At 43.0% G+C, this 16,430-nt stretch overlaps 1 protein-coding gene across 1 annotated transcript in view; it reads left to right on the top strand.

Annotated features, from left to right (window-relative positions):
• Positions 1 to 14,584, top strand: part of LOC308313330 (apolipoprotein(a)-like) — a 114,210-nt gene extending 99,626 nt beyond the window's left edge. Inside the window, exons 24-32 of the mRNA XM_080760412.1 lie at positions 2,214 to 2,255; positions 2,687 to 2,947; positions 3,139 to 3,402; positions 4,047 to 4,250; positions 6,709 to 6,904; positions 7,337 to 7,485; positions 9,670 to 9,807; positions 12,306 to 12,439; positions 13,559 to 14,584. Coding sequence (XP_080616538.1) covers positions 2,214 to 2,255; positions 2,687 to 2,947; positions 3,139 to 3,402; positions 4,047 to 4,250; positions 6,709 to 6,904; positions 7,337 to 7,485; positions 9,670 to 9,807; positions 12,306 to 12,439; positions 13,559 to 13,783 — 1,613 coding nt within the window. The 3' untranslated portion in view covers positions 13,784 to 14,584. The remainder of the gene's footprint in view (positions 1 to 2,213; positions 2,256 to 2,686; positions 2,948 to 3,138; positions 3,403 to 4,046; positions 4,251 to 6,708; positions 6,905 to 7,336; positions 7,486 to 9,669; positions 9,808 to 12,305; positions 12,440 to 13,558) is intronic.
• Positions 14,585 to 16,430: the final 1,846 nt, after the last annotated feature.

Below are 16,430 nucleotides of genomic sequence, written 5' to 3'. Positions count from 1 at the left end.
GTGTTTGTGTAGAGAGACCTCCAGCTGTTCTGAGCATGACAGAACAACACCTAACTCAAATGAAAGATTTGAGAATGCCCTAATCACAGTAGTAGTGTAGTGGTTAGAGCATGTGGAAGGCTGTGGGTTCAAATCCTGCCTGGGGTCGACGTCAGCGAGGGCATGCGGTCGCAACAGGTTCCTAAGGTTCAGATCTGAGCCAAGCCTCCTGAGGAGGCGTGACACTGGTTAGAAATACAGAAGAGTTGGTGCCTGTCAGTGAGGAATGTTAACTACTATAAATAAAATAAAATAAAGGTTGAGGTAGGTAAATAGAGATGATGGAATTAGCCACGCTAATCAATCTAAAGAATCACTCAACGTGTGTGTGTGTGTGTGTGTGTGTGTGTGTGTGTGTGTGTGCACGTGTGCGTGTTGTGGCCCGCAGGTTAACATTGGAATATTGATATATTATTGATTTCCAAACATGACCCATGAAGTTAACAGAAGTATAGGCCTAAACTACATTAATCTGAAATTAAATAAAAATGTTAGTTTTCAGGATTCCAATTCAAAAATAGCAGATCTACAAGCTGAAAACGTGTTGCACTGTGCCGCATTTTCAGCTTGTCAGCCTAAATCCCCTCACCTGTGCAATTTACAGCCTCTGCCTCAGCCAATTGATTGCCATGGGAACCCCACACTTGCCAATTAATTTCCTCATAGACTTTTCAGAAAGTATTTATTTAAAGACGTTTACGCCGCGGACAAAGACAACTGGAGTCGTGACACATCATGACAACAAACACAATGTTTTGGGCCAAACAAAGAATTAGAAAAAAAATAAAAAAACGGCAGGTTACAACACATTTTTTGTTGTTTATATTCTTTGTAATTATTTGTTTGCCCTAGCAACCACCTGTTAGGCCCTATATCAACCACCTATTAGGCCCTAGCAACCACCTGTTAGGCCCTAGCAACACTGTTTAACCCTAAAAAAATCACACCCGTGTGAAGTGAGCGTCACTCTTGTCATCACGCACGCACGCACACGCACACATTCATTAATTTCAATGGGGAAATGCCATTTAGCTACAGTGGAGCCTAACAGCTGCTTTAAGACCCTAGCAACCATCTGTTGTACCCTATCAACCACCTTTTAGGCCCTAGCAACCACCTGTTGTATCCTAGCAACCACCTATTAGACACAATGTTCGAGACACAATATTTAATACTCCAGCGCGTACATGTGAGCCCGACCCCAGAAAGCACGCTGGCTGGGCCAGGCTACCCGCCCCTCTAGACCAGAAAGCACGCTAGCTGGGCCAGGCTTACACACCCCTCTAGACCAGAAAGCACGCTAGCTGGGCCAGGCTACCCGCCCCTCTAGACCAGAAAGCATACTGGCTGGGCCAGGCTTACCCGCCCCTCTAGACCAGAAAGCACGCTGGCTGGGCCAGGCTACACGCCCCTCTAGACCAGAAAGCATACTGGCTGGGCCAGGCTACACGCCCCTCTAGACCAGAAAGCACGTTGGCTGGGCCAGGCTACACGCCCCTCTAGACCAGAAAGCATACTGGCTGGGCCAGGCTTACCCGCCCCTCTAGACCAGAAAGCACGCTGGCTGGGCCTGCAGGCTATGCTGTCACCAGCACGTCTGACTGCCTCCCTAGGAAGCAGGTGAACAACACATGATAGTGATAAAGAGGACTGTTAAAGAGACATACATCTCTGCCGATGTGCTGCTGGAAACATGTAAAACTCTTTTGTTTTCCATTCTAATGTACTGTATTGTTTTGTATTACAGCTGCTAGATCATTCCTGAATTTCCAGTCTAGAATAGAATAGAATAAATAGAATATTTTTTTTTTTGATACGCATTTTTTTTCCACTGAGGGGAAAGACATGGCTATAGATTATATTAAGAGTCATTTTAAATAAATCCTACAAACATCCAGTTAAAAACGTTCACTGTGAAATAATATATATATTCAAAGATTTGCACCACATTTTCAAGATTCTTCAAAAATAGTAGATCTACAAGCTCATAGCGTGGCTGCTATGAGCTTGATCTGCTATTTTTCATGCTTAAAACACAAAAAAACTATTTTGAAGGAATCCCAGCAACGGTTGTGTTAACAGCGTCTGATAAATGCCTAAATAGTAAATTGTCGAATGCCTCTTTTCTTTTGGGGTAGCGCTGTAGGCCTGACTGTTGTTTTCCTTTTTTACAGTAACAACTACAACACCTACCACTACGCTGTCTACTACACACGGTAAACTACCACTACACTACTAAAATCTAATCTACAATAGTTCAACCCCCCAACCTGACAATCTACAATAGTATACACCCCCCAGCCTCACAATCTACAATAGTTCAACCCCCCCACCTGCAAGCAGTGCGAGGCATTGTGAGTTTGTAGATCGCCTATATTTCACAATGTTTGCCTCTTCCTTAGGTAAAGTTTGACAATTTGGTCTTTAGAATCATTACATTGTCACTTTATGAATGTTCAGATAGCCTGTACACATTTATACTGTGTGTCGGTTTGTTTACTGCAGAGTGAGTAGGCAGTGTTGCAGGTGAATTATATTTCTAGTTTCTCAGAGATCTCAGTGGTTGGTCCGGGCCAAGGAAGCACGTAAACAACATAAACAACTGATGAGGAGGACTGTAAAACAGATATACATCTTTCTCCAACAGATGGTCCCAAGAATGTCCTTTTGGCCGTAGATCCACCAGGAGATGTTGTCAAAGGAAGCTCAGTCACTCTGACCTGCAGCGCCAGTGGGTCACATCCACCAATCCAGATCTACATCCTTTTCAAAGACAACACGGTCGTGGCACAGAAGAACACAATGATCATCTCTAACGTCCAGCCCAGTCACAGTGGAACATACCACTGTGAGGCTTGGAACGACATCGCTGGAGTCAATTCACCTTCAGTCACTGTTGATGTGCACTGTGAGTTTTTGATTTATATATATATTTATATCAATTATCTAATTATATTGATGATGATGTGTGCGTGCGTGCGTGTATTGGGGTGGGATTGGCTATGCATGAACATAAACAATTAAACATATACAGTTAAAGTGTTGTCCATATCATAATAACAGTGCTATTTGAGTGCATCAATGTTTATTCTTCCACAGACCCTCCAGAAAATCCCTCAGTATCACTATCAGTGAGTCCACCAGGAGGCGTTGTTGAGGGCAGCACAGTGACTCTGACCTGCAGCAGTGAAGCCAACCCACCAGTAGACACCTACACCTGGTACAAAGACCACGGATCCATCTCCACTGGTCCTCACCTGGTGAAGAACAATGTGTCTCCTGGAGACTCTGGACGCTACATCTGTCTGGTGAAAAACACACATGGATCCCAGAGGTCATCAGCACACTCTCTAGATGTTCAGCGTAAGTGAACTAAAGTAAAACATCTTATAGTTTTTACAGACCACAAACAACAGCTGCAATAGCCGTCATGAAAATGTGCAGCCAGATAGATACCCTGTATTTTATAAGACCCCAAAATTCACTGCGAAATTAACCGGAAGTCTAATCGACTAAAGCTAAAATGTCTACTGTCTTTTTAACCCATTTAGATCTGAGGACGATTCTACAAATGCCTTCTAAATCAGTTTTCTGAAGAAAACAAATGTTTCTATGTCAGTCGTTCTCAAACATTTTCATGTCAAGGACCCCCACAAATATATGTAATTAGCCGCTGACCCCGTGTGAAAATATGTTGTTCCAGGAACCCCCCCCCCCCCCAGAAGCAAAGATTCGAGTTAAAAACGTTCACTGTGAAAGAATATATATATTCAAAGATTTGCACCACATTTTCAAGATTCTTCAAAAATAGCAGATCTACAAGCTCATAGCGTGGCTGCTATGAGCTTGATCTGCTATTTATCATGCTTAAAACACCAAAAAGGGTGTTTCCCGTCCAGAATGGGTTAAAAGTCATCAGAGGCGTAACCGCGAGGTAGCGGCGATTTAGTAATGAGACGTTCAAATAATACACAATAAAAATACACAATACACACATCTCTCCACAGGTAAGCTTCCAACGCACTGTGGACCTCCAGAGGTCTACAGTTCGAACAGAATCATGATCACCCCGATGACGACCAGGTCTGTCAGGTACGCACCCGGAGCGACGGTGTTCTACGCCTGCATGGTGGGATACATTGTGAACGGAGGACATGCCTATGTGAGGTGTGTGGCTGGGAAATGGACACCTTTAACTCTGACATGTGAAGGTAAGTGTACGTTCGTCGTCAGTACCAGTGTTGATACATACACACGGCGTTGTGTCATCAATATAGCTGGGGGGTGGAGCTATGGGGTAAAGTTCCGAGTTCTCCCAACCGGAATAAACAGTGGGGTGTTGGGTTTTCAAACGCAGATGCTTTAAAATACTACTAATTTAAAAGTAGGCGTCATGGATTGCCAGATCACAGGCACAGATCCTTGTTTCCACTCGACAAGGAACGCTACTTTAGAAAATGAAACAAGCCTAGGAATGTTTTCCTTTACTGCTGGACATGATCCAACACAACACAGTGGCCTGATATATTTGCTTGGTAAGAGACACTTTTCTATAGATATGATCATCAAAGTTCATTGACACACTTCAGCTCAGGTTGACCATAAACCATTTATTGCAAAGCTACTGCATGTTAGTATGGCGGTGTGGCTCTGCTCATGTGATATCGGATAATCTGCGTACCGAGACATTATCTGATTATCTGTGCACTGAGACACAGCTCTGATATCAATGACTCCCCAGAGCAGAGCCAAAGATACAATAATCCATGAACAAAAATACACAGTAATAACCCATCAACACATGATTCAACACAATTAACAATACAATAAATTAATATCCCATAACGGCTGGAATAAGAACTACAGGGAGGAGGCCGGGGAGGTGGGGGATATATATATATATATATACACACATATATACATACATACACACATATAATAACCTTCTGCCTTCCACGCCTCAATGAACTATCGATTACGCTTAAAAAGCCATTAATTAATAAACGATGTTCATAGAACACAAATTCCAAGTAGGCTAACAACACCATTCGTTTGGAAGTGGGGTATTATTATGCAGTGTTTATACACACAACACAAACCATAGCTGTTTCAAACGTACAGAAAATACAGTTTAAAATGGCAATGAATACGAGCTAAAGCAGTGTGTAAATCCTGCATATTAAAGGTATATTCAGTGATTTCACTCAAAAAACCTTAGGTTTCGTTTTTGGCTATAGGCAAAACCTTTCATCCTTTATCAAAATAAAGCTGTAATTATTCAAATAATCACATTATTCAAACTTGGCTCCCACAGTAAGTTTAATTGATCATATCTATAGAGTGTCTCTACCAGGCGATTAAACACTGCGCCGCGGTAACACAATGTTTTACACTTTCCCTTGAAATTCTAACTACCTTTTCTGTGGAAGTTCTTGACATCCGACTACTCGGTAGTAACTGACAACATCCATGTGTCAGACTGCATCATGCATGACCAGGTCATTTCAACATCCATGTGTCAGACTGCATCATGCATGACCAGGTCATTTCAACATCCATGTGTCAGACTGCATCATACATGACCAGGTCATTTCAACATCCATGTGTCAGACTGCATCATGCATGACCAGGTCATTTCAACATCCATGTGTCAGACTGCATCATACATGACCAGGTCATTTCAACATCCATGTGTCAGACTGCATCATACATGACCAGGTCATTTCAACATCCATGTGTCAGACTGCATCATACATGACCAGGTCATTTCAACATCCATGTGTCAGACTGCATCATACATGACCAGGTCATTTCAACATCCATGTGTCAGACTGCATCATACATGACCAGGTCATTTCAACATCCATGTGTCAGACTGCATCATGCATGACCAGGTCATTTCAACATCCATGTGTCAGACTGCATCATACATGACCAGGTCATTTCAACATCCATGTGTCAGACTGCATCATACATGACCAGGTCATTTCAACATCCATGTGTCAGACTGCATCATACATGACCAGGTCATTTCAACATCCATGTGTCAGACTGCATCATACATGACCAGGTCATTTCAACATCCATGTGTCAGACTGCATCATACATGACCAGGTCATTTCAACATCCATGTGTCAGACTGCATCATACATGACCAGGTCATTTCAACATCCATGTGTCAGACTGCATCATACATGACCAGGTCATTTCAACATCCATGTGTCAGACTGCATCATACATGACCAGGTCATTTCAACATCCATGTGTCAGACTGCATCATACATGACCAGGTCATTTCAACATCCATGTGTCAGACTGCATCATACATGACCAGGTCATTTCAACATCCATGTGTCAGACTGCATCATACATGACCAGGTCATTTCAACATCCATGTGTCAGACTGCATCATACATGACCAGGTCATTTCAACATCCATGTGTCAGACTGCATCATACATGACCAGGTCATTTCAACATCCATGTGTCAGACTGCATCATACATGACCAGGTCATTTCCCAAATAATGGTGGATAAAAACAAATCTTGAATTTCCCACATTAGCCTACAAAATGCATGTTCATGTACCACACACACACACACACACACACACACACACACACACACTTCTCTCCCTGGCTCTCATGCTAGTTGTCTCCATTTGACCCAGGCCAGTGTGGCAGGCTCACGGACCCGACCGGCAATGAACTCAGGATCAGCGGAGGCACTCTGTCCCGTCCTGGAGACCATCCGTGGCAGGTGTCCCTGCAGCACAAAGCCAAAAACTCAACTAACGCTCGGTTCAGACACGCCTGTGGAGGCGTCCTCATCGCGTCCTGTTGGGTCCTCACTGCTGCTCACTGCATGTAAGCTGCTCTAAATGCTAACATGAGCTGCTCTAAATGCTAACCTTAGAGTATATATGAATAGAGACGGATTCCTCCTCCCATCCACTTGCATTAAGTTGCTCAAAAGCACATGAGGCGATTTCACTCCTAGGAACAAGTGCATTCTGGGATGGATTGCCCCAATAACATGAACGCGCTGGTCGTTGACTATCATTGTGCCGTTTGTGCGTGTTCACGCATGAAACATTCGTTCACGTGTCATGGCCCCAATAACATGAACGTGCGCAATGATAGTCAACGGACCAGCGCTGGCTCGAGCTGCAATACAAAATTCGGCCACTATGTCCATTTGGCCTCAGGGTTTCCTCCGGGTGCCGTCTCTATTCATATATACTCTAAGGTGCTAACATGCACAGGTGGTCTTAATTACTGACTTGCTTGTTTCTCCAGTGACAGCACCAAGGACATGCAGGTGGTCGTGGGGGGAGTGGACATCGGGAGCAAAGAAGAGTCAGACCAGGTCATCTCCGTGAAGAGAGACTTTGTTTTTCTGGGTTACAGGAAACTAGGCAACATTGGTGCTGCTACTAATGACATTGGTGAGGCCATTAATTTACTGTATGTCTTCTTTTACAGACGGGCTGATTTCTTACCTTAACCCATTCAGGCCTGAAGTCGAAATTTAAAAAAAAAAGTTTTCTAAATCATGACAATTTTCTGAAAGATTTGAGGCACATTTTAACGATTTTTCTTTTTTTTTCAATAGCTAAATTATAACATAATATATATGTAATCACCAAAAGGGGTTCCCGCTCAAAATGGGTTAATCTGGTGTTATCTCTGTATGTCTGTCTGTCTGTACGTCTGTCTGTCTGTACGTCTGTCTGTCTGTACGTCTGTCTGTACGTCTGTCTGTCTGTACGTCTGTCTGTCTGTACGTCTGTCTGTCTGTACAGTACGTGTGTTGATTTCATCGACTTAAACTAAGACGAAAAATGTTCGTCGACTACATTTTTCCACTGACAAAAACTATTGGAAACTAAATTAAAACTAAGCTATGATGACTAAATATACTGACAATTCCGTCAACAAATAAAAACTAGACTAAAATGTTAGGAAGGGACTCGTGGACAAGAGATCCAGGGCTCCATTTTCGTCAGCACTAAAGCCCTTATTCCTAAACTTCGTTGTCTTTTTTTACTATTTTGCAAAACATTTTTGAATAGTTAAAATGGCCAGTCTACAAGCTTGTCAATGTCAATGTAGATTGGCTAGTTGAACTATTCAAAAATGTTTTTCAAAATAGTAGAAAAAGGCAAAGAAGTTTAGGGATAAGGGGTTTAGCGGTGACGAAAATGGAGCCCCCAGTATAAGTCATTTTACATTTGGTTGCATGCTGAAAATAGCCGATCTACCAGCTCACAACGCGTCATGGCTTGTAGATCGGCTATTTTCAAGGCATCAAGGCCCCTAAAATACATTTTAGTCGACTAAATCGACCGTAGATTTAGTCGACTAAAATCTCATGACAATTAGTCGACTAAAACTAAACCAACACTAATTCACTAAGTGAAAACTAATTTTCTGCCAAAAACCACACTGGTGTGTATACGGACGGCTGTAAGGCACGTAACTCCAGAACCGCTCCGCCCCACACGCGTTCCACACCCCCACAGGGGGGCAGTGTTCCACACCCCCACAGGGAGGCAGTGTTCCACACCCCCACAGGGGGGCAGTGTTCCACACCCCCACAGGGAGTGTTCCACACCCCCACAGGGAGTGTTCCACACCCCCACAGGGAGGCAGTGTTCCACCCCCACAGGGGGGCGGTGTTCCACACCCCCACAGGGGGGCAGTGCCCGGTGTCGTTCCACACCCCCACAGGGGGGCAGTGTTCCACACCCCCACAGGGGGGCAGTGTTCCACACCCCCACAGGGAGTGCAATGTTCCACACCCCCACAGGGGGGGCAGTGTTCCACACCCCCACAGGGGGGGCAGTGTTCCACACCCCCACAGGGAGTGCAATGTTCCACACCCCCACAGGGGGGGCAGTGTTCCACACCCCCACAGGGGGGGCAGTGTTCCACACCCCCACAGGGGGGCAGTGTTCCCCACCCCCACAGGGGGGCAGTGTTCCACACCCCCACAGGGGGGGCAGTGTTCCACACCCCCACAGGGGGGCAGTGTTCCACACCCCCACAGGGGGGCAGTGTTCCACACCCCCACAGGGGGGCAGTGTTCCACACCCCCACAGGGGGGCAGTGTTCCACACCCCCACAGGGAGGGCAGTGCCCGGTGTCGGCTGGCCTGTTCTGACATCACAACAACACTCCATATTTGGGCAACCCTGACACAGAACTCTGACACGGGAATTTCCCCGGCCGGACGTAGCGCGTGGAAGGGACACGTTATTCCGACGTAGCGCGTGGAAGGGACACGTTATTCCGACCAGTTCCTTTCCCCTCCATCAGGCGCCCCGGCTAGCCAGGGGGAGGCAGTTTTAGAGAGATCAGGGGTTCTTACTGGTGTCTAGATAACAAGTGGTACAGGTGATGTTATCTAGAGAACACGGGTTCTCAACCTTTTGGGCTGAGGACCCCCGGAAATGCTTTAGCCATGTCTCACGACATTTAAAGTCAATTCCTTCTGTCTATCAGATTATACTAAGGTCCCCTGAACACCGGGTTCCAACTGGAAACCTTGCGTTTACGATCCAGTCACTCTACCCCTGAGCCACCGCCGTGTTATTATTTACTGTTCTATTCTGTTTCCTGTGTCTCAGCATTACTCCAGCTGGAATTCACCGATGACCCGTTCTGTGCCAAGGAAACCAGCTATGTTAAATATGCCTGTCTGCCAAACCAGCTCTTCCCCGATGGAAAGGAGTGTGTGGTCGCTGGATGGGGCAAAACTAAAGATGGTACGTATCCAACCACTGACTACCACTAATCACACCTTAAACTATAGATGGTACGTATCCAACCACTGACTACCAATAATCACACCTTAAACTATAGATGGTACGTATCCAACCACTCACTACCACTAATCACACCTTAAACTATAGATGGTACGTATCCAACCACTCACTACCACTAATCACACCTTAAACTATAGATGGTACGTATCCAACCACTGACTACCACTAATCACACCTTAAACTATAGATGGTACGTATCCAACCACTAATCACACCTTAAACTATAGATGGTACGTATCCAACCACTGACTACCACTAATCACACCTTAAACTATAGATGGTACGTATCCAACCACTCACTACCACTAATCACACCTTAAACTATAGATGGTACGTATCCAACCACTAATCGCATCTTAAACTATAGATGGTACGTATCCAACCACTGACTACCACTAATCACACCTTAAACTATAGATGGTACGTATCCAACCACTAATCACACCTTAAACTAAAGATGGTACGTATCCAACCACTGACTACCACTAATCACACCTTAAACTATAGATGGTACGTATCCAACCACTAATCACACCTTAAACTATAGATGGTACGTATCCAACCACTGACTACCACTAATCACACCTTAAACTATAGATGGTACGTATCCAACCACTAATCACACCTTAAACTATAGATGGTACGTATCCAACCACTAATCACACCTTAAACTATAGATGGTACGTATCCAACCACTAATCACACCTTAAACTATAGATGGTACGTATCCAACCACTAATCACACCTTAAACTATAGATGGTACGTATCCAACCACTAATCACACCTTAAACTATAGATGGTACGTATCCAACCACTAATCACACCTTAAACTATAGATGGTACGTATCCAACCACTGACTACCACTAATCACACCTTAAACTATAGATGGTACGTATCCAACCACTAATCACACCTTAAACTATAGATGGTACGTATCCAACCACTAATCACACCTTAAACTATAGATGGTACGTATCCAACCACTGACTACCACTAATCACACCTTAAACTATAGATGGTACGTATCCAACCACTCACTACCACTAATCACACCTTAAACTATAGATGGTACGTATCCAACCACTGACTACCACTAATCACACCTTAAACTATAGATGGTACGTATCCAACCACTGACTACCACTAATCACACCTTAAACTATAGATGGTACGTATCCAACCACTAATCACACCTTAAACTATAGATGGTACGTATCCAACCACTAATCACACCTTAAACTATAGATGGTACGTATCCAACCACTGACTACCACTAATCACACCTTAAACTAAAGATGGTACGTATCCAACCACTCACTACCACTAATCACACCTTAAACTATAGATGGTACGTATCCAACCACTAATCACACCTTAAACTAAAGATGGTACGTATCCAACCACTAATCACACCTTAAACTAAATATGGTACGTATCCAACCACTAATCACACCTTAAATAAAAGCTGCACTAGTCTATCTATATAAGGTATCATTTCCCATGTTACATGTATCGTATAATGTAGCAGTTACTGTATAATGATGCAGTTTGTCTCTTAATAGAGTTCTTTATTCTATTATTCCACTGTGTTCTTCAATGTTCAGCAGTGTTAAACATTATCCTTCAATGTTCAAATGGCTTCCAGCAGTGTTAAACATTACCAAGGAAAGGTCATGATGAAGTGTCCAGTATCATGCATTTTGAGTTACTTTTGTACAACTGGAGGGTTTGGCCTAATGGTGGCGCTAGAGAAAAGACTGTGGGTAACTATGTTCCTCAGTATGAACTAAAGGACATGTAGCCTATAGACCGATTCAGAAACGGTACCCCTGGTCACAGCGAACGTATTTCCTGTAGGCAGAGACGACATATCTGCGGTGTAAACTCAGAGGTTTCTACTACATTGAATGGTAGAGTGACTGATGTTAGTCTGCTCAAACGTTACTCTTTTACCTGCTTTTTACTAACACTAACTTTACAAAGATGCCCAGAACATTGGGATGAACCTGTGTAGTTTATAGCTGCTTGCCTGTGACGAAGCTCACAGCGAAACGCATCGTGCTAATAAATAAGTTGATGCAGTAAGTTGTCCGTCTCTGTTCCCTGGAGTGTGCAGTCCTTTTTTGATGTCTATGCCTGCTAACTAGAGTTGCACCTCCCACGGTTTTATATATATATATATATATATATATATATATATATATATATATATATATACACACTGCAGATATGTCGTCTCTGCCTACAGATATATATATATATATATACATTTATTTAATAAATGGCCTATTTGTGAGTGGCACCATAAAATTGCCGCCACTGCTATGCCCTGGCCCTATATGCTCCATATAACAATACATGGGAGGAAAAGCTGAAATTAGATGTCCTAGAAGGATTTTTAGCTGAGCTGTCTGTGTGTGTGTTCTTCTTCCTCAGCTGACCACCCACACAAAATGTCACATGGCCAGCTTTCCATGATGTCTGACGAGCGTTGTCAGGAGTTCCATACAAACCTGGACGGCACCATGATCTGTGCAGGAGACAAGTTGGGAAAAGTTGGCTCCTGTAGTGTAAGTGTGCGTGGGTGCGTGAGTGTATTAGGTCACCTTCACACAAGGATGTTATACTGCAACTTAAAATGAATCCTGTCGGCCATTTTTGGTTATTTTTTAAAACCGTCTGGCACTGGCGCGCTAGCGGCCAACTAAAGCACTGGCAATGATCCATTAAGGAAACAAAAAACACTGCAGTGTACAGAATGTTTGGTCTGTGTGGTCTGTGCGTATGGAGCGCTGTCACTGTGTGTGGGGATCCCAGTGGGGACCTTCTTCAAATAGCCTATAAGCCTACTTCAAACTTCAACACATAGCTCAGCAGTATCATTTTAACACCATATATTTCACTGTGTAGTTTATGAATTGAACACATTGATAAAGTGCCTTGCTGCGGCTCCTTGCTACAGCGCAGCGTGAACGCAAACGCAGCAAATTGTATATGCAAGAATGATTCAAACTCCACCCCCCAATCGCATCGAGTGTACCGAAGTAGAGGTGAAGTAGAGGTGTGAATGCGACCGAGTGCCGTAGTCGTGTCCACCTAAAGCGACGCACACACGCATACAGTATATATTATAGTTTACTGGTGTATAAATAGTAGTAGGAAACATTTTGTAAATCTTCTCAAGGAATGCCTTGAATTTAAAGGTGTAGTAGGCTATAATATAATGAAAGGATGCATTTAAAGGTGTAGTAGGCTATAATAGAATGAAAGGATGAATGTAAAGGTGTAGTAGGCTATAATAGAATGAAAGGATGAATTTAAAGGTGTAGTAGGCTATAATAGAATGAAAGGATGAATGTAAAGGTGTAGTAGGCTATAATAGAATGAAAGGATGGATTTAAAGGTGTAGTAGGCTATAATATAATGAAAGGATGAATTTAAAGGTGTAGTAGGCTATAATAGAATAAAAGGATGAATTTAAAGGTGTAGTAGGCTATAATATAATGAAAGGATGAATTTAAAGGTGTAGTAGGCTATAATATAATGAAAGGATGAATGTAAAGGTGTAGTAGGCTATAATATAATGAAAGGATGAATTTAAAGGTGTAGTAGGCTATAATAGAATGAGAGGATGCATTTAAAGGTGTAGTAGGCTATAATAGAATGCATCCTTACATCCCGTCTCTTAGGGGGATTCGGGCGGACCCCTGATGTGTAAGGACGATGGGGTTTACTACATGGCAGGCTTGGTGAGTTGGGGGAGCGCCACATGCGGTGCTGCCGTACCCGGCGTCTACACCAACGTCCACCAATATGTTGCCTGGATTTCTGGTTGCGTCCATCACCACGGGAAACCATGCAAGACACAGAGTGACATTGTGAAGGATGACTATGACTATGATGATAATTCATGATTTGGTTGATATTTCGCTAATTTTCTCTAACTAGTTGCCAAGGTCTTTCCAGCCAGATATCTCATTTCCTCTCTCTCTATCCTGACCTGATTGGCTGAAAATGTGTCACTAATACCTGAAAATGTATTTTCTGTTTCTTAAAGAGCTGTAGAGCAATGGTTCTCAACCAGTGGTCTCAACCTTGAGGGGGTTCCAGGTGGTCCCCAGCTAAATGATAGAGAGTTGGTAACCAAATGGACCCTTAGGCAATAGATCTTTAACTCTTGAGAGTGTAAAATGAAAACACGTGGACCCGTTTGGGTTCATTTGGATACACGCTCAAGAGTTAAAATATTGTTAAACATCTGCATTAGTTAATTTATTTACAAGAGGTCTACACAATTAGAGAATGTAGAAGAAGTGTTATTTGCCTGTTATCTCCTATGGTACCACATCAACACAGCATGGAATGGTGGACAAAATCTTATGATAACACAATATTGAGGCTAAATCTCATAAAATGGTGGTTCCGTGGCTCAAATGCCAAATAAATAATGGACCTTGCTATGAAAAGGGTTGAAAACCACTGCCCTATAGCAATGATTAGTTACTGTCACAATATAATGCTTTAACCTTTTAACTTTTTTTTTGTTTTAACCAAAGAATATCACACTACCCTTTAGGCCTATATACCTTGAAGTTGTCCCATAATGCATTGTGAAAAGGACAGTTTGTCCTTGGAACTGTTGGGTGAATGACGTAGGTATGGTCTTGAAGTGCCATGAGAAAACTGATTCAGCAATAATAAATAAATTGACTTGATTGACTGTTTGTTTTTTTCTTCAGTAGCCTACTTCATGGAAGCACACGTCAACCTACTTGTTCCTCACCATGTCTAACTGATTTGATTGATTATTTTACCCATATAGCAAATCTAGCTAAGAAAATCCATCTAACATTACACCTAGCTACATGTGTAAGCATTCATTTCATATTTACATGTCGATTTCAGCTCTGACATTTATTTCAGTCATGCTCTAGCAGTGAAGGTTCTGCCTGTGCTATTATTATTATTATTATTTAGTTTTTTAGTTTTTCTCTACTGACCTGAACAGTTAGTATTGCCGCCATGACTGTCTCTGTATCAAACAGTCACATTACATAATTATTAGCTATTACTAGTTATACTTTAGAAATAAGTAATATTACTTCCGAATCAGAATCAGAAGCCTTTATTGCCATGGAATGTAAACAACTAGTAGCCTATGTAAAAAAACAATAAAACAAAGAATGTATAGGGAAGGAAACCTCTTCAAATCATTAGCTCTCTATATAATTTAGTGCATGGTTGGGGAGAGACGAGACGAAGTTTCAGACAAGGTAAAAAGAGAAGCGAATGAAAACACGTCCCTTTATTGCTGTATAGGGTTTTAAACGCATGCTTTCTTTTCTATATTTGCGTGTCCCGATCTCTCTCTCTCTCTCTCTCTCTCTCTCTCTCTCTCTCTCGGCTATTAGGTTTCTGGTTATAACATTTGCCTTCATTTGCACATGCACAATCTGTCTGTGCGTTCTCCACCGGTAGGGGGCACACTATGACAGTGGTCGCTCTGCATGTGAACTTGAACTTCATCGAGGCTATACTTTATCACTTCATGTATAATAAGGCTCGCCTTGACCGCCACACTCCGTCGTTCATTATCTAGGACGAATAAAGCTTAATACGTCTTATTATTATTATAGATTTTCCTTCGTTTGAGGCCTGTTATGTCAGATAATTGGTCAGGTAATTGCGGAAATTGCGGAAATGGTGGAAATGGAAATGGAAATTGCGGAAATTGCGGAAATGGAAATTGCGGAAATGGTAATTGCGGAAATTGCGGAAATGGAAATTGCGGAAATTGCTCTTCACTTATAGCTATCTATTTTCAGGTAGATTGTTTTATTTTACTCAGTCAGCCATATCACTACTCATTTTTTTTCATGAAAAAGGTCATAGCTGGGTAATCTATTTTCAGGCAAATTGTGTTTATTGTATTTTATTTTACTCAGCCATAACAATTTATTTTCTGTTAACCAACTTGCTGGCTGGCAGGCAGGCAGACAGCTACTCATAGACAGGCAGACAGACAGACAGCTACTCATGGAGAATTGGACGGCAGGCAGTCAGACAGCTACTCATAGACAGGCAGACAGACAGCTACTCATGGAGAATTGGACAGGCAGGCAGACAGCTACTCATGGACAATTGGACAGGCAGGAAGGCAGACAGCTACTCATAGACAGACAGACAGCTACTCATGGACAATTGGACAGGCAGGAAGGCAGACAGCTACTCATAGACAGACAGACAGCTACTCATAGACAATTGGGCAGGCAGGCAGACAGCTACTCATAGACAGACAGACAGCTACTCATGGACAATTGGACAGGCAGGAAGGCAGACAGCTACTCATAGACAGGCAGACAGACAGCTACTCATGGACAATTAGGCAGGCAGGCAGACAGCTACTCATAGACAGGCAGACAGACAGCTACTCATGGACAATTAGGCAGGCAGGCAGACAGCTACTCAGACAGGCAGACAGACAGCTACTCATGGACAATTGGACAGGCAGGCAGGCAGACAGACAGCTACTCATAGACAGGCAGGCAGACAGCTACTCAT

Source organism: Protomyctophum bolini (genome assembly GCF_963924005.1).
Source record: "Protomyctophum bolini genome assembly, chromosome: 3".
In the NCBI taxonomy this organism is placed as follows: Eukaryota; Metazoa; Chordata; class Actinopteri; order Myctophiformes; family Myctophidae; genus Protomyctophum; species Protomyctophum bolini.
This window is presented reverse-complemented; position numbering and strand designations above follow the sequence as displayed.